This window comes from Odocoileus virginianus, chromosome 1 (genome assembly GCF_023699985.2).
Source record: "Odocoileus virginianus isolate 20LAN1187 ecotype Illinois chromosome 1, Ovbor_1.2, whole genome shotgun sequence".
Lineage (NCBI taxonomy): Eukaryota > Metazoa > Chordata > Mammalia > Artiodactyla > Cervidae > Odocoileus > Odocoileus virginianus.
In genome coordinates, this window is record NC_069674.1 from 89,582,587 (window position 1) to 89,609,067 (window position 26,481).

Below are 26,481 nucleotides of genomic sequence, written 5' to 3' on the forward strand. Positions count from 1 at the left end.
ATTTTATGTGACCAAACCAAATAGGATAATATCTCTAATGACTTTATTTCATTAGGTAATCAGGGAGGCAAGATGATAACATTATTCTTGTTGATTGTTTTTATATATAGATAGTGATGTTTGAAATGATTTTGATATCACCATTAAACATAATTTTAATATTTATATTGAAAACATTTGGCACCACTTATGTTTCCAGTTGTCCATTTTACCAGGTGTATGCATTCCAAGATGGTTCAATGTGCTTTCTTTCTGGACACAGACACGAATATTGAGTAAGCTGTGTAGGTGGGAGCCCTTATCTTCAGTATCTCCTGAACAAAGCTCTGCAAATACACAGAAACAATCACATCAACAAAAGGAAGAATAGAACATCTTTGTGAGTGATTATAAGAGGAGTGAAATCATCTCAGTTAAAAATAAGTTTATCTTTAAATTTATGTTAGTGCAAGCTTCAAAATTTTGCTCCAGTGATAAGTGGTTAGGCTAAGAACACTGGATAAGATTACAGTATGTGTATTTTCTAACAAAAACAATTTTTTATTGAAGTATAGTCAATTTACAATGGTATTTCAGTTTGTGGTATACAACAAAGTGATTCAGTTTTATATATAATTCAATCATGTATATACATATTCATTATTTGTAATGAATATATATATTCAGTCATATATATGTTCTTTATATATGATGAATATACATATTATTTTTCACATACTTTTCCATTATCATTTATTATAGGATACAACAGGATCTTATTGTTTATCTGTTCTGTATATAATAGTTTGCACCTCCTAATCCCAAACTCTGAATCCATCCCTCCTTCTCTCATATTAATCAGATATGTCAAGGGCCAGGGGAAACGAGAAACAGTTCATGTTTCTTCTAACTGATACACTTGCCATACATTGAAATAACCTTTGGTTAAAGATGTTAATAAACAACAGAAGTATAAAAATCATTTTTGATCCATTTCCTTTAAAAATTTGTATTATGTTCAGATTTTTGAGTGTACATACTTAAGAATGTGCAAAATCATAATAGGTTAAATAAATTATGACACTTCAATGTAAAACATAAAATTCCTAGAAACATATTTGGTTTCTATACCTAGAGATGTCCTATATATATATATATATATTTTTTTTTTATCACATGTGAGGAAGGAATAATTTACCCTCTTAGGGATAAGCAGTGCATCATTTTTACAAAGACCATTTTTCTTTGCCCAAAACTGCTTTCCTTTTTTAATGCCAGAAATATCCATTATATATAAGGAAAACGAGCTTTTTAAACTAGTTTTATTTGGCCACTTTAGGTTTATCATGGCATTGAAAGTTTTTGTATTAAACTAATCCATACTGATGTCCAAGCCTGTTCTCTCAGTCAGAACAGGGAAACATTGTGGTTTCTAACTGTTTGATTGTGTTTGTCAACATTTAAATTAATTTTGCTTCCAAATCACTTAAAAAATAGAGATGTGGCTATAAAACAAAAGCTTTGAAAAAAAGTTCTTGTTAAGTTTGCTTTTGTTTTAATAAATGATGCCTGCACAGGGAAGCAATATATTTGAATTCTGTCATTAACTTTATTTCTTGGCTAATCATCTAAACTTTTTGATTCTGTTTCCAATCTGGAAAATGGGATATCTTGTTTTACCGGGAGCATTAAATGATACCATAAGCATTTTCAAAAATATATGAATATTCTTATATTGGTATAAGGTGTTAATATAATTAATAATTGTTTATAACTAATTATATATTTTAATAAGTAAATACATTTAATGATATAATTCTGTTAATTTGGCATTCTCTTGAAATAACCATGACACTTTTAATGTTAGAACTATACTATGATTATATTTTAAACATTGTCAAACTTCTGATGTCTCCACCAAAGATTTATTTCTTTGTTTTATGACAATTTGAATTAAATTGTCAATTTAAAATGATTACATGTTAGAAAATATGAAGACAAGAGATATCTCAATACTTAAGAATAATAGGATTTTTAAAAATTCTTAATATTAAGTTAAACTTAATAAGTGCCCTGAAGGCAAATGTATCTTTTAAACTAATTATCTGTTCTTTGTATTCTGTTTAATATTAAAATGGTACTGATTAAATAAAATCAATCACATTCCTCTGTAGTCATGCCTCACATTTGCTTAAATAAAACAATACACAGCTCTTGTATTAATTCTGATTAAAAATGCATTACATTTAGAGTTACACACTCATGATAATTTTTAAAAAACTGAAACATTTACTCTGCTCACCCTTGATATTTAAAAATTACATACAGAGATGAAAAAAAAGAAGTATGCAATTTCTGAATTTGTTTTGTGTCAAGTTGCTGCTTATTGTTTTTCCCAGATGCCATGTTTTCTTATTGTAACTCAGGATTAGGCTACTGATAAGCAAGTTAATTTAATGTATACTCTTTGCCTATATATCTTGATTGAAAATGAGCCTATGTATATGTTGTTTCCATCGCCTTTATTCTTGGAGTGAATTTCTGGTGTTGCTGTCAGATGGCTGAGCATTGATGGTGAAATTCTCAGAGCTGCTTGCTTTTTCTCTTATGTATTTATTACTTCTAGTTCCCACTGAGCTCTTAATTTCTCTTGATCCTTTTATTTATCAGCTGCTTTCCCATTTTCTGGGAAATAGTGACAAAATTTTTACTATTTCCTTACTTTCTTCCTCTCTACTACCTCTCTGCCAACTTTACTCTCTCTGTAGATAACTCACATCCCCCCTACTCTTGAGAAAGATGAAGCTTACAAACATAAGTATCTGTAAATAACAGATTCTCTACGAAAGTGGTAGGAAAATGGCAGCCAGGCTTCAATTTCATCCCATTGTGTTTTCATGGGGGATACCTTAAAATGGGATTTTTATTATCCAACTTGGCACAGTCTTTGCCTTTTGTGGCATTGGGTCCATTTGTAGTATCTTGTTGGTCCCTGTAGACTTTTGCATTCCAAACCCCTGTGAGTACAATCTCAGAGCTCTTTTTTTCACCATTTGACACTCCCTCAAAATGAATAGTGGCTTAGAGAATTCTCCAGGCCAGAATACTGCAGTGGGTAGCCGTTCCCTTCTCCAGGGGATTTTCTCAACCTGGGGATTCAACCCAGGTCTCCTGCGTGGCAGGCGGGTTCTTTACCAGGTGAGCCACCAGGGAAGCCTGCGCCGTGCCCCCCTCCCCACGCAACCCCCCCTCCCCACGCAATCCCCCCTGCTCACGCAATCCCCCCTCCCCACGCAATCCCCCCTCCCCACGCAATCCCCCCTCCTCACGCAATTCCCCCTCCTCACACAATCCCCCCTCCCAACGCAACCCCTCCTCCCCACACAATCCCCCCTCCCCTCGCAATCCCCCCTCCCCACGCAACCCCCCCTCCTCACACAATCCCCCCTCCCCACGCAATCCCCCCTCCTCACGCAATTCCCCCTCCTCACACAATCCCCCCTCCCAACGCAACCCCTCCTCCCCACACAATCCCCCCTCCCCACGCAACCCCCCCTCCCCACACAATCCCCCCTCCCCTCGCAATCCCCCCTCCCCACGCAATCCCCCCCTCCCCACGCAACCCCCCCTCCCCACACAATCCCCCCTCCCCTCGCAATCCCCCCTCCCCACGCAACCCCCCCTCCCCTCGCAATCTCCCCTCCAAAAGTGGTCTGGTAAGGAATCTGCCTGCCATGAAGGAGACCCCAGTTCAGTTCCTGGGTCTAGAAGACCCTCTGGAGAAGGGATAGGCTACCCACTCCAGAATTCTTAGGCTTCTTGGTGGCTCAGTTGGTAAAGAATCCGCATGCAATGCAGGAGACCTGGGTTGGATCCATGGGTGGAGAAGATCCCCTGGAGAAGACAACAGCTACCCACTCCAGGATTCTGGCCTGGGGAATTCCATTGACTATATATATAGTCCTTGAGGTTGCAAAGAGTCCGACACAACTGAGCGACTTTCACTTTCTTTCTTTCTTTTCACTTTCAAAATGAATAGATTTGGAAAAGACTAATAGCTTTTATATAAGCTTCCGTCTCATCTGAAAAAATTTTTTGAAGAACCTCCTTTTATTTTTTATTTTCAGATAGCCCCTCTGTGTGTCTCTCTGCTTCTTTCTCCCAGCAACCTGGATGCATACCTGTGTTTTTTAACTTTGAAAAGAGAACTCTTTTGAGTCTCCATGAAAATAGTGCTCATTACTGCCTCCCACGCACATCATGCTGTCTTCACTCAAACTTTTAGAATTGTCATGTTTTCATTGAGAATGTATACACACACACACACACACACACACACACATATATATATACACACACATATTTTATTTCACTATAGATTTTTGCACTCTTTCAGGTTTTAGAGGATATAGTAAGAAGGTAAAAAGAGAGATCAATTTTTTCTGCAAATTTCATTACAAGTATTCTCAAACACAATACATATGAATCCAGTATATTCCCAAGCTTGTATGAATTATCAGTCATTCTTATGATGAGATATATATATATATATATATATAAAATGATTGAATTTTCAGTCATTCTTATATATGTATATATGGCTATATGTATGCATGTGTATATATTTTATAAAAATACACACACTAATATATAATTTATTAAGTTGGACCCTTTGGAAGTAAATTGCAACTAGCATGACACCATATCTCTAAATATTTCAGCAGGAAAGTTCTAAGATAAGAACAACATTTATAATATTATTATGAAAATATTAGCTATTCCATAAAATCAGTAATAATTCTTTCTATGCCAATAATTATCTAAAAATGACTTTCATAGATTATTTTATCTCTGTTGGTGGTGCTGGGGTGGACAGGAGCTATTTGAAGTTCTTGCACTGCACTTGGCTGTTATTCTGAACCATTTGATAACTATAGTTTTTTCACTTGGCTCTCCATTGCACGTGCAGAGTGAGCATAGACGCTTCACAAGATAGAAGGCATATGAGATTCATGCCCTTCTTGTTGTTCAATCTCTTAAGTCATGTCCAACTCTTTGTGACCCCATGGGGTGCAGCATGCACAGGCTTCCCTGTCCTTCACCATCTCCTGGAGTTTGCTCAAACTCATATCCTTTGAGTTGGTGATGACATCCAACCATCTCATCCTTTCTTATCTCCTCCTCCTGTCTTCAGACTTTCCTAGCATCAGGCTCTTTTCCAGTGAGTCAGTTCTTCACATCAGGTGGCCAAAGTATTGGAGCTTCAGCTTCAGCATCAGTCCTTCTGATGAAGTCAGGGTTGATTTCCTTTGGGATGGACTGGTTTGATCTCCTTGCTTTCCAAGGGTCTCTCAAGAGTCTTCTCCAGCAGCACAGCTTGAAGGCATCAGTTCTTCAGCGCTCAGTCTTTTTTACTATCTGGCTCTCACATCAGTACATGATTACTGGAAAAACCGTAGCTTTGACTATATGGACCTTTGTAGGCAAAGTAATCTCTGAGCTTTTTAATACCTTGCCTAGGTTTTTCATTGCTTTTCTTCCAAGGAGCAAGTATTTTTTAATTTCATGGCTGCAGTCACCATCCACTGCGATTCTGGAACCCAAGAAAATAAAAGTCTGTCACTGTTTCCATTGTCTCCCCATCTATTTGCCATGAAGTGATGGGACCAGATGCCGTGATCTTTGTTGAATGTTGAATTTTAAGCCAGCTTTTTTCACTAACCTATTTCACCTTCATTAAGAGGCTCTTTAATTCCTCTTTGCTTTCTGCTGTAAGGGTAGTGTCGTCTGCATATCCGAATTTATCAATATTTTCCCTGCTCTTGTTTCCAGCTTGTGCTTCATCCTGCCAGGCATTTCACATGATGTACTCTGCATATACATTAAATAAGCATGGTGACAATATACAGCCTTGATGTACTCCTTTCCCAATTTGGAACCAGTCTGTTGTTCCATGTCTGGTTCTAACTCTTGATTTTGACCTGCATAGAGGTTTCTCAGGAGGCAGGTATGATGGTCTGGTATTCCCATCTCTTGAAATATTTTCCACAGTTTCTTGTAGTCTACACAGTCAAAGGCTTTAACATGGTCAGTGAAGGAGAAGTAGATGTTTTTCTGGAATTCTCTAGCTGTTTTTATGATCCAGTGGATGTTGGTAATTTGATCTCTGGTTCCTCTGCCTTTTCTAAATCCACATTGTACATCTGAAAGTTCTCAGTTCACATACTGTTGAAGCCTAGCTTAAGGATTTTGAGCATTACTTTGCTAGCATGTAAAATGAGTGCAATTGTGCAGTAGTTTGAATATTCTTTGGTATTGCCCTTCTTTGGGATTGGGATGAAAACAGCTTTTCTAATCCTGTGGCCACTGCTGAGTTTTCCATACTTGCTAGCATGTTGAGTGCTACACTTTAACAGCATCATCTTTTAGGATTTGAAATAGTTCAGCTGGAATTCCATCACCTCCACTAGCACTGTAGGATTTCTGGCTCTAGTTGAGTGATCACACTATCATTGTTATCTGGGTCATTAAGATCTTTTTTGTATAATTCTTCTGTGTATTCTTGCCATGTCTTCTTAATCTCTTCTGCTTCTGTCAGGCCCATACTGTTTCTGTCCTTTATTGTGCCATCTTTGCAGGAAATGTTCCCTTGGTATCTCTAATTTTCTTGAAGAGATCTCTAGTCTTTCCCATTGTATTGTTTTCCTCTATTTCTTTGCATTGTTCACTTAGGAACACTTTATCTCACCTTGCTATTCTTTGGAACTCTGCATTCAGATGGGTGTATCTTTCCTTTTCTCATTTGCCTTTCACTTCTCTTCTTTTCTCAGCTATTTGCAAGGCCTCCTCAGACAATATTTTGCCTTTTGTACTTATTTTTGTTGGGGATGGTTTTGATTACCACCTCCTTTGCAGTGTTACAAGCCTCCATCCATACTTCTTCAGGCACTCTGTCTATCACATCTAATCCCTTGAATCTATTTGTCACTTCCACTATTTAATAGTAAGGGATTTGATTTAGGTCATAACTGAATGGCCTAGCGGTTTTCCCTAACTTCTTCAATTTAAGTCTGAATTTTGCAATAAGGAGTTCATGATCTGAGCCACAGTCAGCTCCCAGTCTAGTTTTTGCTGACTGTACAGAGCTTGTCCATCTTGCCTGCAAAGAATATCATCAATCTGATTTTGATATTGACCATCTGGTGATGTCCATGTGTAGTGACTGCTGGTTAAGCATCTTTATTTGATTTCTTGAGAGTCCCTGGAGATGGTCTCAGGACAATGCCATAGAATAGGATAAGCCACTTACTCTGGATTTAAGTAGATCACACATTTGTATATTGTAATAAAGATGGAAGAACTACATCTGTGTCTTTAAATGTTTGTTTAGATCTAAACTTCAACCAAGAAGTAAGAAAGTTAGAAGGCTGACAAAATGCTCTGAGCTGGCCCAAACAGAAGCTAATACACACAATTTCCCTACCTCCAATTGTTCTGGGTGTTATGTTGGCTGACTTGGACTCAGAAGTCAAGCATATTACTAATGCCAGAAGCTTTCAATAAAAGTTCTATCAAACCTGTTGTCAATCCATCTGAGAAACAGCAGCAGTGGTCCCCAGAGGCTTCTCCTGTTAATGGGATAGTTGTCCCAAGTTCATCTTCCCAGATTCCATAACTTTTTTTGATGAAAATCAGTTGCTACAGTATTTTATATTTATACTCTGGAAATATATTCTAGTGTTGTATTGTTGTTATTGTTGTTCAGTCGCTAAGTCATGTCCAACTGTTTGCAACCCCATGGACTGCAGCACACCAGGTCTCCCTGTCCCTCCCGGAGTTCTCCCAAGTTCATGTCCATTGAACTGGTGATGCTCTCCAATCATCTCATCCTCTGCTGCCCTCGTCTCCTTTTGCCTTCAATCTTTCCCAGAATTGGGGTCTTTTCTAGTGAGTCGGCTCCCCAGATCAGGTGGCCAAATTATTGGAGCTTCAGCTTCAGCATCAGTCTTTCCAGTGAATATTCAGAGTTGATTTCCCTTAGGATTGACTGGTTTAATCTCCTGGCTGTCCAAGGGACTCTCAAGGGTCTTCTCCAACACCACTATTTGAAAGCATCCATTTGGTGCTCAGCCTTCTTCATGGTCCAGCTCTTACCTCCATACACGACTACTGGAAATACCATCACTTTGACTATATGGACGTTTGTTGGCAAAGTGGTCTTTGCTTTTTAATATGCTGTGTAGGTTTGTCATAGTCTTCCTCCAAGAAGCAAGCATTTTCTAATTTCATGGATGCAGTCAGTGTCCACAGTGATTTTGGAGCCTAAGAAGAGAAAATCTGTCACTGCTTCCACCTTTTCCCCTTATATTTGCATGAAATGATGCCCCATGATCTTATTTTTTTTAATGTTGAATTTATTCCAGCTTTTTCACTGTCTTCCTTCACAGTATAAAAAGGCAGAAAGAGTTTTATTCCTGAACACTGATTTTCTCTAGGGCAGTCTTACACTTGTTTTGTTCTGCTCTTGGATGTACTGGATCCTTCTAGTCCATCTCTGCACAAGTAGCCACGAACCTCTCATGCAGGAATTTATTTTTCTGGGTTTGGCTTCCTTTCTGGTCTTCTGCTCGGTAAGGGAGTAAACTAATACCTGAACACTCAGCTCTTTCATTCTCATTTTGGGAGTTCTCCTCACATGGCTTGGTACAGGAGAGGAAACTCAAGGATTCTGAGTGTTCTCTTCTTTCTAGAGACACACAGTGTCTAAGAACTAGCTTCCTATCAACCTTTCCTACTCCTGCCCGAACCAAAGAAAATATTTATCTAGTATGATGAGTGTAATTTATCACCTATTCTTCCAGATTTGTGTTTTATGGTATAAAGCCCCATAGGACACAACCTTTTGGAATTTGGTAAATGAATCTCTGTTTCTTGCCAGAAAAAACAAACAAAACAAACAAACAAACAAAAGAAAAACAACTTTCCCCATGTGACTCAGAAAAGGAAGGGTAGTGGGTAATTAGAGATATACTGCCACAAAGATTGGTTCCAGTGTATTTAACTTAATCTTTTAATAATTATTCTCAAGTAAAATTTTCCCACTTATTTCATTATATTTTGAATTCTTACTGCTATTAATGTAGTATATACTTTTTATTTTCAGAATATCACAAATTAATTCAACTCCATAAGCTGTATCTACATCAAAAAGAAGATGAGTGTTTTTGAGATAGAATTGAGAGTTGGACTGGAAAGTGAAATAGTGGGCTGGGTAAATGGGCAAGTTAAAAAGTTAGTAAGAATGATTTATGAATGATAATGGAACTTGGAGATGAGGTCTTATTCCAAAATATGAGTGTAATATATCACTGTTATTATTGAGAGGTCTGTGAAATTGACCAAATATTAGTATACTAAGTATATGAAATTGTATTTTAAATAAGTAACTCTATAACATGATCTCTTCTGCTTTAGAATGATCTTTATTTCATGAAGAGATCTCTGTTTATTAAAGAAAGTGAGAAGAAAAATTATGACAAATAAATGCATTTGTAATGTACTCAAATTATTTCACAGGTGTGTAGTGATATAATAATTTTCATTGGTATTTGCTTTCAGTATGACTTTTTTTCAGCTTTAATATGAACTTCTCTTTTTCAGCAGACTCTGCCCACTTCAGGAGTTTCAGTCCCTGAGGTGCGTAAGCAAAAAAGGTTTTCACACTTACAATTATAGGTCATTATGCATCCTGTATTGTTATAAAGACCATTTTGGGCTGTGAGAGTGACATACTAATGTTAATTTATATGTTTTATTTTGTCTCATATTCTTACATTAGGAATTGGGATCTTTGCATTAATATTTACATGTAGGGATATACTTGAAGCCTTTACCATCTACCTTCATGACAGGCATTAGGGAAATAAGAAGTTATGTGGCACAGAATAAGCAGGATAAAATAAGAGTGACTTTGCAGAGTTTTGACCAGTGTATAAGAATAGCGTTATTCCTATTTGTCACATTTAAACTTTGCAGAAAATCCAAACAGTTCACTAGTGTAGGCCCTTAAAATGTAGCTTGCAGTGATAGTAAATCGAGAAACTCTTGTTCACATTGAAGTACCTATTATTTTTAAAACATTAATCACTTAGCATATAACATTGCATAGGAAGTCATAGGAATACAATATAGTCACTAAATAAATGACTTTGATTTTGAAAATAAATGTAGGCATTGCCATAGCATTTATTTTCAGTAAAGTGTTAACTTTACCTTCAAATTAATGAAGTAAAGCCTCCACCTTTTTTTGTGACGATACCCCATTCAGTTGCTATTATCTCTAAAGCATATGCTCAGATGGTATTTTTTTCACTTAAAATTATAATTTGAATCTGCTTGGTTAGAATATATTACTCATGATATCTAAATACTATATGGATATGATTTATTTTCAGTTCAGTTCAGTTCGGTCGCTTAGTCGTGTCCAACTCTTTGCGACCCCACAGACTGCAGCACGCCAGGCCTCCCTGTCCATCACCAATTCTGGGAGTTTACTCAAACTCATGTCCATTGAGTCGGTGATGCCATCCAACCATCTCATCCTCTGTCATCCCCTTCTCCTCCTGCCCTCAATCTTTCCCAGCATCAGGGTTTTTTCAAATGAGTCAGCTCTTCACATGAGGTGGCCAAAGTACTGGAGTTTCAGTTTCAACATCAGTCCTTCCAATGAACACCCAGGACTGATCTCCTTCAGGATGGACTGGTTGGATCTCCTTGCAGTCCAAGGGACTCTCAAGAATCTTCTCCAACACCACTTAGAAGATTACATAATTGCACAGAAATGTAATAACCTCTCTTTTCCTCTAAAATATTTTCTAGTCAGTGTAGACTGCCTCATACATTTTTTAAAATTTCATTTTATAACTACAGACGTACTTAAAATATGCTAGTAGCTATGATTGATATATGTTTCTACTGAGAGATATTAAACTATTTTGGTATTCTTTAAGTCAGCTGATACCATTATTATTATAAGTTTTCTAAAGTAGACATGTTAAATTACACACTCAGGTAAGATAGGTATTAGGGAAGCCTATTATTTATGCTAATTTTTTTAGTGTCAGAGAATTAACTTTATGGTTAAGGTAATTGAGTTTATTTTTGCCCCATCATAGCTCATCAGATAATTAACTGAGAATTTAAAAATTTTCTCTTTAGACTTGTTGATCTCAAAAGCTCTCCCATATTTAGTTATATAATTTGTACACTATAAATAAAATTAATACACCAAAATTGCTGTTTTCAAAACATGAATTTTTTAATTTGTCAATGGTTTCTGCTATGAAGTTTTAAAATGCCTTCCTATACTGGATATATATATATACTGGAGCTATATTGGTTTTGTGTGTGCATATATGTAAATGTATATTTATTGGCTAAACTTTTCACATGGGAGCAAGAGCTTTTCTGTGTGGATACATCTATTATTCAGAAATGGCATATACCCTTTCTTGCATACATCATAGCCTTATTGCCCATGATAAGTTTCAATTATCAATTGTTTCAAAGTATAACAAAAGCAAACCTTACTTTTTGAAAAGGCATTTGTTTATTAAGAAAATACTTTTAATTGTTTAAAAGTAAAAGAAAAACTCACAAACATCTACAAATCAATTTCAGTGTAAAATAACCTCTCACTTTTTATTACTAATTCTCAGATCTTTTATAGACATTGTTTCCAGGCCAACTTGACTGTTCTTCCTACATACACACACACACACACACACACACACACACACACACACACACACATCTTGTTTTATGGTCTTTCCAAAGGATGTAAGTAATTTTTCATGGTAACACCTTATTTTATACTCAAAACTCATTGGTTTGAGTGATAATTAAATTACACAGTTCCAATTATAAGATAAATTCTACTTAGAACTTGCATAAACAGATAGGGGGCTACATAGAAATTACTAAATTAAGCTTTTAACTCAGATGATGGAAAGAGGCAATGACTATGAAAATACAAGAGAGCTACTTATAGGTTTTTAATCTTAAGTTTTCCATGGCCATCAATTATTACGGTTTATCAAGGGAAGGGAGAGTGAGTGGTGTTGAGGTCTATATGCTGCTGCTGCTGCTAATTCACTTCAGTCGTGTCCGACTCTGTGTGATCCCATAGACGGCAGCCCACCAGGCTCCCCCGTCCCTGGGATTCTCCAGGCAAGAACACTGGAGTGAGTTGCCATTTCCTTCTCCAATGTGTGAAAGTGAGAAGTGAAAGTGAAGTCGCTCAGTCGTGTCCGACTGTTAGCGACCCCATGGACCACAGCCTACCAGGCTCCTCCGTCCATGAGATTTTCCAGGCAAGAGTACTGGAGTGGGGTGCCATTGCCTTCTCCGTGAGTCTATATACCCTGACCTAATTTTCTCGTGGCCCAGCCATAGCTAGTAAACAGTCCAAATGATTTTCACATGGACTTTCCCATTCCTAAATTTCATTTCTTCAAATCAGAATTTCTTGAACAGAAATCTTCTAATCTTTCATACTTAACATTCAGTATGAAATTATGCTAGACGAGAATATGCATATCATGTGTGATATATGAAAACCAGGGCTGTGGATCAAGGTATACATTTAACCTTCAGGCTGAGTTGGTGAATAGCACCTGCAGGTATGTTAAGACTAGGATTGATTCTGTCTCGTTTGTTTTCCTCTGTCTTCCTACAAAAGACTCAGATTATCATACCAAGTTATGGAGACATCCTGGAAAAACAAATAAAATACTATAAAGTAAATAAAGTACTTCTTCACGATACCCATCTTTACTAAACAGCCTGAGATTTTTTTTTAACTATTTTAAAAATTACTGTCATTTACTGAGTGCCTAATTTATGCTAGTACTTTATCTGCTTTTTCTCAATTTATCATCACATGAAATTTCCCATTTTATAGATGAATTAAGGGATGGCTTAGGGAGGTAAATAACTTACTTGCCCAAGTCTTTACAGAGACAAAGCTTGAATACAACCTCCAAGCCCATATTTTTGCCTTTGTACAAAATATTTTTTGCTTTTTGAATAAGTATTTATCTAACTAATTAAAAAGAAATGGAAATCTTTATATCATTTGTCATAGCTATACTTAAAACTGTATAAAGTATTTCTAAAATTTCAAGACTACTTTGCTACTCAGCCGTGTTTCACTGCAACTTCTAAGGATTTCTGGTAGACTTTGAGCCTTCTCCATGATTGGACTGATTTAATATTTCTCAGTAGGAACATGTTTAAATCTTGTAATAAGGTTATGATAATTAAAGGTGCAGCTTTGCAACTGTCATTAAGTTAGTTTCGTGGAGTTTGTAACTTGTTTAAACCCTGATGAACATGGTTACACTCCTGCTTCAGGGAGATCTTTTATATCCTGTTCCTTGGGTTAAAATCCTAGAGTTTCAGGGAAATGCTTAGGGACTAGCTCCAGTGGCAGAATGGGCTAAGTCACCACTTGGGCAAGTGATGTAGAAGCAGAGAAAGCAGGTTATGAGATTCCAGTAAAGGATACTGTTGGCGGGCAAGCAAAACTCACCCCCACCCTTTGTGGCTTTTGTACCAATCAAGTCGCTTTGCCGCTGCCTGTCTCTCATGCTGAGATTGGACAAAAAGAAGAAAATCCTATGCTTGAGGTAATCATCACTTGCTGCTTGTCATTTGTGAGTGATCAATAACAGCAGGCTTAAGTATTGTGGGAAACATATCTTTTGTGAAAGCACTTTTCAGCAACTTACAAATACTCTACTTCTGAGAACCAGCATGAGATAGAAAAAGACTTTTTTTAGAGCACATATTTAAGGTGACGTCTTTTTATTTCATTTATCGTGTCTTTCTGTTTTCTGTGGATTGTCTTTTCATCTTTTCTTCTCTGTTTATGATGATGGTGATTATTTGGAATTCTAATAGAACATATTGGCCAGTTAAGATCTGTTGTGCTACTAGTGGAGTCTAAGGATCAGAAGACACTGAATTTCTATGTTTTAAATGTCTGCATAGCAAACACAAATGGTTGATATTTGAAAATGCTGAAATATCGATAACTGCGTTTTATATTTTGTAGTTATATGTTCTGTGTTCTTTCATTTTTCTTGGTTAAAGCAGCTCTTTTCAGTGTTTGAATAATTCCTATTGATTGAAGCAATAATTTTCCAACTCTTTATATCTAGGATAATTTATCTGGCAGAACAAAATTTACCTTAATTATAATAAAGTAATTTAGTTTGTGATTTAGAGCCCCAAAACTTAAAAAAAAAGAACTGAAGGTGAAGTGATAAGTAGTGCCCGGTATTATCACAGAGCAATTTTATTCTGAATAAAGATGCAAAATAACGCGCTGGCGAGCTCTTCTTGAAATTTTTCTATAACTTCAGCATTGGAAGTAACATTCTTAGATATCATAATAGAATTTGGCCAGTCAGGGAGAATCAACCCCCAATGCGGGCCAGTGACATTTTTGTGGACATCAGATTTTTCAAAGATGTAATTGCTTGACCATTCCTGTGCCTCATATAGAATCAAAAAGAAGTAAAGATTTTCTTAGTGGAAATAGGGAAAAGTATTCAGCTACCCTCCTGTTATCCTATGCTGCTTAAGTAACATAAAGTGAATAGCTCAGAGAGACTTCCATACAGTTTGGAAATAAACATGAAACAAATGAGTATAATACAAAGAAAACCATGGAAAAATATTAAATGGTTTATGAGTCTTTCCTGTTTTTAAATTGTCAGTCTGATTAATTCTAGAAATTCCAACCACTAAGCATATTTCCATCAAACAAAGAAACCACTTTATTCTTGGTGGTGGTGGGGGGTGTGTGTGTGTATTTGAATAAATATGTTTTATTATCTAGATCATATAGTAAAATTCACCTGCTGATGAGTCAACTGAAGTTTTTTCATTAATCTGTGATATACCTCTTATGATTCTAGACTTTAAAAATAAAATTTTAAAGTTGAAAAGTCAATTTAGGGTTTTAAAATTTGTTTTTTTTATTTTACAATTGCTACTAGAAAGCACTAGTTTGGTCTAGTCCACAGTTTTCTCAGAGGGATGATCCCCCAGAAAGACACGAAATCACTTAAACAAGTGCTTTCTGCCAGTTAGAGATTCTCAACCACACAGGATTTCCCCCAGCTATACACTTTTTTATTGTTTTGTTGCTAAGTCATGCCCACCTCTTTTGGGACCCCATGGACTGTAGCCAACTAGGCTCCTCTCTCCATGGGACTTCCCAGGCAAGAATACTGGAGTGGGTTGCCATTTCCTCTTCCAGGGTATCTTCCCAACCCATGGATTGAATGTATCCAGCATTGCCAGGTGGATTCTTTACCGCTAAGCTACCAGGGAAGCCCAGCTTTATGGGCTAAGAATAAAATACTATTAATTGATAATTTGGTAATTCTTTACAGATATACACTCACATGTTTTATTTATTATTTTTTTCACTCACATGTTTTAAATGCCCAGAATTACATTTATAAATAGTATGGACACAAATGCTGAGTTCCATTGTGACTAGTCAACTTAAATTTTATTTAGATCTTAAAACTCAAGCATTTGAGAATTTAATGCTAAATAAAAATGTTGGATTACAAGGCAGAATATATGATGTATAAATGGTAACTTTCACAATGTAGATTTTTATAAAATATTGTTACCACATTTTATTTACCTGCATGTTAGAACTCAGAAAAAAATATCCCCACACCCACCATGTATTACATGCTTGAACTCAGTGCAACATGCTATGGATTTTCAAATGTAGGTTGCTGAGCTTTACTCATCTAAAAATATGCCTATTGTAATTAGTTAACTTTTTCATATATATGTATTTGAAAATATAACAAACATTTTACATAATGGTGATATTAAAGAGCACCCTAATGGAAGAACCATACCTATTTTACATTATTCACAATAATTTTCATTTATTTAGCACATGCACTAATACAGGCACAATATTAGAACTTTATACATTTTCTTTTAAGCCATACACAACTTTGACAAATAGGTATTGCTAACTCCATTTTGAGTAAAAGTCAATTCTCTAAGGCTACATAGTATTTAAGTAGTGAAGATGGATTCCATTTGGCATTTCTGACTCCAAATCTCATCCTATAATTCACTCATTTATTCATTATACCCTTAACTATCTGTGGACAAAATGTAATTTTCAAGCTTAGAAAGAATGATCTGTTCCTTAAAATATCAATATTTTTTGCCAGAAATTCTGCTTATATGAAAATATATCAGTTTCCAAAGAATTTGAATTTCAGGAATCCTATTGCACAAGCCATTTTTATCTACACAAAAATATATTCAGTGCACCATGAAATTGCAAGGACTATAAAAGGGCTATGCTGATTAGCATTTATTTTGGTCCAAGAAGTTTTCTGTTCCATTTGGCCTTAATGTATATCAAAAGAGCTTTACTTTTAATTCCACTTAAAAATATTTTCCTAAATGACAGTAATTGAGAAGTAATTGACAAAATACATGCAAATATAGGAACAGAAATGTATATATGTATCTGAATATATAATAGAGAATACATGGCACTCAGACCTTTAAACACACATGGGAGACATTGCTAATTGATCAGGACAGTTTTTCACATCAAGTTTAAACATGCCTTAGGAGTTCTTCTCAACACAATATTTCAGGCACTTTAAATTGCTTGATTTTTGAATGTTAAGATTGATTTATATCTGCATTCATTTTTAGTGATTTTTTTCAGGCACTGATCTAGGATTTAATGTGAAACAGTTAAGCAAAGTCATTTCTCTATGGAGCTTTGATTAAAGTGTAAGACCAGTATTAAATAGATAATATTTTAAATTATATAAAAAATATGCATACACACAAACATATAAAGGAATGGAGTCTAATGTTTGACCAGGAGCAAGAAGAGCTGTCCAGCAGAGTGCAGAATGGTTGTGAGAGCCCTGTATTAAAAGCACAGTTATTGTGATCAAGAAACAGAGATGTAAAGAAAAAAGAAACAAAGATGGGGTTGGTGTAGCTGGAGTGCAGTAATAAGGGTTGAGTGTGGCTGTTACATAGAGAATCAACTGGAGGGAGACAAAATGGAAAGTGATTGACTCATTAAGGTGATGGCCACAATAATTAAGGCAAATAAGATAATGGGGGCTTAAAACATGTAATGATAGATGTGATGAATAATCATCCAGTTTGGGATTTATATTTAAAGTGGATAGGGAGAAACTTTTTATTTTAATTAGTTTTTATTGTTTCAGGATTCATATGCATTCTAGATACTTATGTGACAGAGAGAAAGGGCATTTGTTTATAGGAATTAAGCTCCTGGAGGAACTCTGAACAGTGTTGACTTAAAAAATAGTTAAAACCTAAAAACTTAGGGTTATGTTTTATTTGGTGGGAATTTTTAGGACTTCAAGCCTGCGAGACAACATTTCAAGTAACCCTGAGAGAACTGCTCTGAGGATGTGGGGGCAGGAGTCAGGTTATATAGAAATTTGTGACAAAAGGCAGGCAGTATGAACATCAAAAACATCTTTGTGAATTAAAACCATATATCTCAAGTTAAGAAATTTGGAGCTTCTTCTGTATGGGAAGATGCAAGAATTTGGACATTGAAATCACTCCTTTCATATGCATCTCAGCTATCTAGGACCAGTATCCTGCATTTTTTTCACACCCTGAGTTCCTCAGTGCTCACCATAGGGAGTGGCTGCTGCAATTGTTCTTCCTGATTGCCCTTAGGGGTCAGAAATACACATTTAGAAGGATGAAATTGCTGATCTCTGTGATATTCTTGTTCACTGATATGGCAAGAATATTCCTTTTCTCAACAGGGAATATAAACTTAGGCTTCATTATCAAATTGAAGTCGAAAGCCTTGGGTGTAAATGAAGTTACCTAGGGAGTGTGTGTAGACAGTGAAGATGCGAGGCCCAAGGGAAAGGTCAAGGGTTAAATGTTGAGATTATAAGGTTGGAGGAATAAGAGAAAAGACTTAGGGAGAAGTTAGTAAAGTAAGAGGAGAGCTAAGGAAAGTGTTCTAGAACCCAGTTGAAGCAAATTTTCTAGAGGGAAAAGGTCAATTCTGTCAAATGCTGCTTAAAAATTGAGAAGTTGAAGACGGATTAACAAGTGCAGCAAATGAACATGTCATTGGTGATTTGCATAAAGGTGATCTGGTACATTAATGGTAATAAAAGTTTTTTAGGTTGGGTTAAAAAGAGGAGAAGGAATAGAAACAGGAAGAAGACAACCATGAAAATGTTTTCTGTTATGGTGAATATAAGTGTTAGCTGGGAAGGAGTGTGTGTTTTAAGTTTTATGCCACTCTTGATGATCAACAGTAGTTTAAGGGTCTATCATGTATTCATTTTCAATATTGCATGTATTTATAAGCATTAAATTTAGTGCTTGGTACAAATTTATTTACAGTCCTGTAGTATTATCTGTACCATTGTTTATGAAAGTGATTAGCTTTAGTACTCCTTAAGAACTTTTACCAGAGTCATAATTGGGCACCTAGGATAATATGTTTTGGTTTTCTTTTGCAACCTTTCTTTAACTGATGTTTTGGCCATGCATCTATCATATATTTTGAGTCATTAGAAAGCATCTGGTTTCATATTATTCACTAGAAACACCAAATTAGGAAGCTGGGTCCACGTTAGTAGCCATGAAATTCTTCTTTATGTTGCCTTTGTAGTAAAGCAATTAAATATTTTCAATATTTTGATAAAAGATGTTTTCCTAACAGGAAAGACAAGCAACAGTGAAAAGGGAAAAGGGTGGTTCCCAGCAGTCAAACAAAGTGACCGACAAGAACAAAATGCAAAGAGCCAACTCTGTTACTGTGGATGGACAAGGCCTGCAGGTAGGATTATTTTAATCCAAATTTTAGTAGCTTTCATATTTGTTACTTTGGTGCTCTTAGAAGGGCATATGTCCAGCTATCAACACATTTATTTAATGTGCAAATTTGTTCAGTAATTTTAGAAACATTTTTATTAATTTATCAAGATGTCAGTTTTATAGTTGGTTGACAGAGTGACATTCTGATTAGATCATTTATGACGGTGTCTTCATTCAACTCAAATTGAAAAGAGATCTTTTGTCAATCTGAAGCTTTTGCAAATTATTATTAAATAGATATATATATTTGTGTTATATATTTATTTCATTTATTTATTCATAAATTTCATATATAAATTTCATATATTTATTATATTATTTCAAAGTATACTTTCTCCCTATATATTATTGTATCTATTTGGAAGTCATTTTGATTGAAAAAGTGTTTTCAGAAAATAATAAAATGAACTCTTCTGTGTGGAATTTTTTTCAAATCAATAATAAAAATAAAGAATCCATTATAATTTATCCATATCTTCCAGTGTTTTAAGTTGGAATTGAAACTGCATATATGTATCCAGTTTAACACAGGTAACTCAAAACCATATTTTTAGTACTTTAAAAACCTCTGAGTTACCCCTAGGGGTCCCTGACATCAAGAGGAGCATTTCTTTCCATCTATATTTTAAATGTTTAGTATTAGTCAGCTAATTAATTTCACTGCGCTGCGTCTTCGCCGCTGTGCACTCGCTTTCTCTAATTATGGAGAACAAGGCTACTCGTCCTTGTGGTGCTCCGGTTTCTCGCTGTGGCGGCGTCTCTTGCTGCCGAGCACAGGCTCTAGGGATTCGGGCTTCAGTAGTTGCAGCACACAGGCTCAGCAGTTGTGGCCCCCCGAGCTCAGTTGCTTCATGGCACGTGGAATCTTCCTGGACCAGGAATTGAACCTGTGTCCCTTTCAGACATGAACACAATCAAAGAACTCGGCTTAATCTATGGAATAAGGTTTTGTTGTTGTTGTTTCGTTTTCTGAAGTTATTTTTCTTTTGTTTTCCTATCTGTATGTTTCTCTCTTCCAATTTCTAATTCTTTTCCTTAAGAATATGCTGCAGTTTTTATGTTCTCCAAGAAAATCTACCAACCTCTTACTACACAAAGATATAGTATGTTACATACTTGAATTCAATATATATTATTTTATATCTTTTTCACTTATTACTTTATCTGTGATTCTGTGGGTTATGTCTTTTATGTCCTTAGTTTGCAAGGACAGTTGAGATCACATGGTAGTTGCCTAAATGCTTGCTTCTTCATTGTTTTGAGTGTCTCACTGAAAACAATAATTATTGCTTACATATTGATAATCAGATTACTGATTTTTTTGACATAATAAAACATATTGTGAATAGAAAATTGCTTATGAATCATTAAATTCAAATGTAAAAAGAGGAAATTCTGAATGATAAAATTATTTACATTGGTCAGAGAGTATAGAAGTTAATTATTAAAAGAGGAAATCAATGTCTACATATTTTGAAAGGCATACTTGTGTGTTAAGCAATCTCATTGAAAGTCCCAAATATAAAATTTATCCACAATTTTTTTTAAACAGATAAAAATGCCTTTATTTCTAAAACATGGCTTAACTACACCCACGGTGTGCTAAGCTTGTTTTGGAATCATAGTGCAGCTCTAAGTAAAACCAGGCCAGCGGAGGCTGGGCTATCGGTTCCCAGCACCAAGGTGTCACTACTTCAGCAATTCAGTCCACACAGTTATTCTCCAGATGTTTTTTTGTGATGTATGGAGAGTCGTTTTGGGTTCCTCTGTACGATACAGAGGTCCGACCTTGAGGAAGATCGGTAGCCCACATCCTCTGCTTTGATAGGCTTAATGATATGGCCTGGCCTGGTGACAACCTTGGGCATGGTCAGCTTTTGGAGGGCCCTCTGGGTGTTCCATGTAGACCCTATGGGGGTCTGGATGGTCCTTTCAAATTGTTGATGGTGTGTGAATGGAAGCGGAAGCACCTGCACCTGATGAGCTGCTGCATGGATGCTCCGCTTCTCATTGATAATCACATTTGGCAAATTCTCGTCTTTCCTTGGAGGACCCCCAGGGGCTTTAATGAGAAACTGGCGTCTCTTCTTGGCACTGGGCTTCAGGCCCATACCACCCCACTCGCCCCAGCCAGGCAGAGTCAGGTCCAGGTCCTTTGGCTTACTGGCCTCCACAGCTTCCCTCTTCTCTTTCAAGAAGTCTCTGATGACATCATCCCCAGCAAAAGCTTCCTTTATCATCTGCCTTTTATCTTTCTCTTCTTCATCTTCCAACTTCTGTACAGTCATGGGAACTGCCAAGGACTTCATGGAAGGCGATTTTGTGGTTAGGAGGTTCTGGAGATCAATCATTTGTTCCTTCCTTTTCTTCTCCTTGGGGGCGCCGATATGATCACTTAGATTCTTCTCCAACTGCAGCCCTTCCACTGCAGTTCTGGGAAGCTCCTCGTTTGCAACACACCCTTCCCTGCCCAGCCCCTCCAGCTCGTCCAGAGTCTGAGCTCTCTCTGGCCTCTGCAGAAACATGAGCTCCTCTTCCTCCCTGGCGGTTTCCTCGCTCTGAGCTGTCCTCGCTGAACTCAGTTCTTGCTTCCCTGACTGATGGTTCTCCATGATGAGTTTCTGAGACAGTGCCCTCAATTTGGACAGCACCTCCTGGCTGCTAGGATCCTTTGTTACACGTCTGTGCACTGGCTCCACCATGTGGTTGAGCTCAGACTTCTGTCTAAGTGATCTCCTTTCCTCAAATTCTTTCAAGAGAGTTTCTTCTTCCACCACTGCTCTTTCTTCCTCACTTTCAGAAGTCTCCTGGGCTTCAGGCTCAGCAGGGTCTTCCAGGTCTTTCTGGACCTCAGCCTCTTTGGCATCACTGAAGTGATTCTGCAACATCCAGGGGTTCAGCCCATTTGCCTTTATCTGCACCCCATTCACCATGTCAGGGACAAGAGGTTCTTCCTCTTCCTCCTGGCCTTCCTCCTGGCCTTCCTCCTCTTCCTCACTCTCAGAGGCTGCCCAGACCTTCTGCGTCAGCTCTTTGTTCCTGGCCAGCTGTTCCTGCATAGCCTGGCGGGCCTCCAGGTCATATTTGGCCATAATTGCCTTTGATTTTGCCCATTTCCCACTGTTCTGGTGCTTAAGGCTCATTCGCTCCATCATTCTGGCTTTGTCAAGTTTTTTCAGTTCTTCCAGTGCTGCAGCAGGATTGACCTTCTGCAGCTTCTCAAAATCTTTTAAGGCTTGCTTGGCCTTTCTTTTCTTCAGAATTCTGTGATACTTTTTGCTTTTGATTCTCTTCTCCCTTCGAGCCCTGGCCTCATAGTACGACTGCAGGGCCCGGGCCCTTTGAAGCTCTGCTCGGCACATCTTTACCTCCTCCAGGCTCATAGCTTTGAGAGAGGCCTTTTCCACGGGAGTCAGTAAAGGGTCTATCACGGGCTGCTTGTTCTTACGGAGAAGATTAAATATCTCCTGCTCCAGGGGAGTTCCTGCCTTCCAGCCACTGACCACATGTTCGATGGGAGCAAAGGCTGACTGGGGCTTGCTCAGGGGAAAAACCAGCTGCTCTGCTTGCCGGTTCTTCAGAACGACAGGATCCCATTTGGAGAGGATTTGGGAGCTTTTATTGAATGCCACTTGTCTGTGGATCTGCTCAATCTCTTCCCTGTGAAGTGGTAACTCCACAGTCTTCTTTGATTTCACTCGATTCAGCTGCTTTTTCACAGCAACCAATGAGGATGAAGTTTTAACAGGCTCAAGCAGATCTGAAAGGACCAGCTTTTCTCCTGATCCTTCAGAACTTACATTGAACTCTGACACCTTCAGACTAGCCTCAGACCTCTCAGCCAATTTCTGCCTATCCTTTCCATTAAGTGAACTGATTGATTCCAGAAGCTTCTGATGCTTTCTTTCTCCATCATTGTCCCCTTCATCTTCACTGGTACTCAAGGGGTGGTCTTTTGGCAAATCCTCTAGTTCTTTCTGTTGGTTCGAAGCCAGAAGGTTGCTCTCTGCAGCCTGGTTCGCGCTCATCTCAGCAGCCTGTCTCTCACATGGACCAGGAGTGGAAGTCGAAAAGGAAAATTTATCCACAATTTTGATAGCAAAAACTTTTAGTTTAGTGATCCTGTGAAATTTTTAGTGAAAAATAATCAACATTTGTAGTTTTAGTAGGTCAGTTGATGATATTGAGTTTAAATCTTTAGTTACTCTGGGTTCCTGCAATGAAAATAACAAAAGGAAACCTAATTTTGACTTTTTCTACATTTTAAAATTCAAAAATATTTCACACAAATATATTTCACAACATACTTCCAACATACATGGATGGGAAACATGCATCATTTGTTAAACAGTATATGCTAGCCACTGTGATAATATTTTATGCCTATTAAGTGATCCTTCTCAATGATGTCTAAGATAATTATGAATTCTTAAGTCTCCAACATATAATAAATATTATTATTACCACTTTAAAAATGAATACATTGATGTTCTAAAGTAAAATTATTCCTAGGGCCTCTCAGTTAGTGAGGTGAGAATGAAGGCCATCAGACTCAGAGTTTGTGTTTCCCTCCTGAGATCCCTGTTCCCTTGGTTAACAAATTTTAACAGGTCTAGAAATGCTACATTTCTGACCTCCTTGCTCTTCCATGTACTACTTTTGCAAATTTTGAAACAAACATTTGAAATTGCTAGAATTATAACTGCTTTAGTCTCTTTCTTAATATCTATAGTTACACCTGTCTTTACTCAAACGTCAAAACCAAAACTAAGTGGTGCATGCAGAGACTTTAAACTGACATAGCTATATAAGATGTATTTTCTTTTAAATTCTAAAGGATGCAAAATTTTCAATCTTATTACAACTAAATCACAACAAAAACAATAGATGATTAACTTTCTCTGTGTATGTGCTTCCTTTCTCTAATCAGATAACTTTTTATAGATTTCTTTGCCATATAACTGTCAGGTAAATTTGTTCGTTAGCAAAGGGAAAGCACCAGCCCTTATAACACATCAGTAAGTAAATACTATGATCATCATCACTTTAATTTTTATCTTAAAAATATTTATACGTACTCACTTTACTTTCACATGCAGTAGTCTATTTCACCTCAGCAGAAATATGATGCATATAGGTATTCACAAAATTTGGGAGAAAATATTTAAAAAGTGGACAATAAATTATTGGATAGCTATTTCATACAAAATGGAAAAATAATTTTTGTTGTGGTAATCAATTTTAAAATAATAAAATGCTTATTATTTGCCACAAAATTTAAAAAGATCTTCCAGAAAATTAATTTTCTGTGAGTTATAAAAATATATATCACCAAAAGCATTGAGTTGCAGCCCAGTTTGCATATAACTCAGTGACAGAAGAGATCTACATGGCTTACAGACTATTAATCATAGTTAAGCACATTCATCTTACTTCTTTCCAGCTAACCAGCATAATGATCAGGATTATTATTTCTAATTAGAGGAAGTAATAGATCATGTATAACCTTAGGATGAGTCTCATTAATTAACCCGAGTCCTAGGGGACTTCAAATAGAGGTGGTTAGGCACTCCGTCTTTGTCATCGCTCACACCATAGGTTTACATTTAATACATATGATCAAATGTAATTGAAACAATTCCTTAACATGTAAGAGATGTGAAAATACAGATGATTAGCTACATAAGAACAAACAATTAGAAAAACAGAACAGTTGTTTAAACTGTATTATGCCCATATTACTTTGTCCCTAAATATTCTTTTGAGAAAAATTTCCAAATGTGTCATTTGCAAACCAAAAAGTCTATAGTTTGTAATACTCTTAGCAAAAAATAAAGAGGAACCTTTATAATGAAATATCTAAAAGTGAACTAGTGTTGTCCCCACCACAGCTGCTTTTCTCTTTCCCTACTGTTTTTATTATTTACAACGATCTCATTCTTATAATTCCCAAAACTGTAAAAACATGCATATATGCACTATACAGAAATGTATAGCATGGGTATAAAATTTATTCCTTTTCTTTGATTATATGTATATGTATGTCCACTTTGGGATCCTCAGGCTTATTGATTCTAATAATCAGCTCTTCATTGTCATTTTAAGTCTCTAAGTCCAAAATACCTGTTCTATATTTTGGGTATTACAACCACCTCTAAAATGAGTTCTGGTCTCCATAGATATAAAATGTGCTCGGTTATAAATGAAAATATGGAACTGAATAAGATAAGATGTGTCAGGGCTGAGAATCAGCGTTGTCTATAATTTATGTAAGACAGGGAGATTAGGTCTCATTAAGAAGTGAGGAGTAGGGGCATTACCAAGAACTTTGGCCCATGGAACCGAAATGATGCAGCTGCCATTGACTGAGATGGAGAGGGTCTGGATAAATAACATTTGGAGTAAAATGTCTGATGCTGTTCAATATCCAAATCAAAGTGTTGAGTGGGCAGACAGATGTGTGAATCTAGAATTCAGGGGTGAGAGTAGATATGAATTTGGGACAGAAAGGCATATTGATTGCACTTAATACCATCACATATGAATTCACTAAGGGAGAGAGAATATGTAGAGAGAATGGTTGAACTGGGATCCCAAACCAGTCTGACCCTAAAGCCATATTCTCAAGTGTTTCCAATATATAAATGAAACTGCTCCTTTATATGAGTAAATGTGGTCTTGCATGATTTATTTTTATAGAGGAGAATCCAGTCTGAACTGTTTCTTACTGCATGCAGTGCCTTCACACCTAATTTAGAACCATTCTGCAGGATTTCAAGTATCACACATGCTCTAAAATATTCCTGAACACTTTGCCCCACCATCAGTATTTTCTTTGCTCTACTGTATTACCCTATCCCAATGTTTTGTTTTTGTTTTTTTAAAGACTGCTTTGAGAAGGATTCCATAGACATACCTCAAGCACAAGAGTAGGGCGATGGGAAGCTGAGAACGGGATCAGAGTTCTCTCACACATCAGACAGAGTAATTTGCTTTTCATCTGTTTTATATACTGTTCCACTTGAACTTATTTCAAGTGCTATATAATTATTTACTTCCAAGGTCAAAGAGTTGGGAAGATCCCCTGGAATGCGAAATGGCTGACCCCACCAGTATTTTTTCCTGGAAAATTCCAAGGACAGAGGAGCCTGGCAGGCTACAGTCCATGGCATCGCAAAGAGTCAGACATGACTGAGCACACTCACATGCACAACAGGATTTTAAAAATATTTGTATTTTTGTTTTACTCTTTCCCATCCCACTAAAATCTATAACCAAATGCATATGAGATTTTAGGATGACAATAAATCAGTTTTCAAAGTAATTCTTTTATATTTTATTTCAGAATTATTATATAAAAGTAAAAATTCAAAGTCTGTCCTGTTAAAGACTACATTAGGTACAATTCAAAAGACAATTAGTGAACTTGAATGTAAAATTGATGCATTAGTGCTATCTAATCTTCAGATCTCATTCTAGTTTCACCAGTTGTCTCAACAATGCTTTTATAACAAAAGAAGCTAGTTCAGAATCATG

The 26,481-nt window shown here is 36.6% G+C and overlaps 1 protein-coding gene and 1 pseudogene across 8 annotated transcripts in view; one reads left to right on the forward strand and one right to left on the reverse strand.

Moving 5' to 3' along the window:
• DGKB (diacylglycerol kinase beta) overlaps positions 1-26,481 on the forward strand; it is an 824,229-nt gene that overhangs the window by 268,985 nt on the left and 528,763 nt on the right. For 4 of the 8 annotated variants that reach the window (XM_070470763.1, XM_070470758.1, XM_070470752.1 and 1 more), the window contains 2 exons: positions 9,640-9,675; positions 18,791-18,907. In XM_070470763.1, coding sequence (XP_070326864.1) covers positions 9,640-9,675; positions 18,791-18,907 — 153 coding nt within the window. The remainder of the gene's footprint in view (positions 1-9,639; positions 9,676-18,790; positions 18,908-26,481) is intronic. The other 4 variants (XM_070470765.1, XM_070470776.1, XM_070470784.1 and 1 more) reach the window with 2 other exon arrangements.
• LOC110124683 (U3 small nucleolar RNA-associated protein 14 homolog A pseudogene) lies at positions 20,484-23,037 on the reverse strand (annotated as a pseudogene).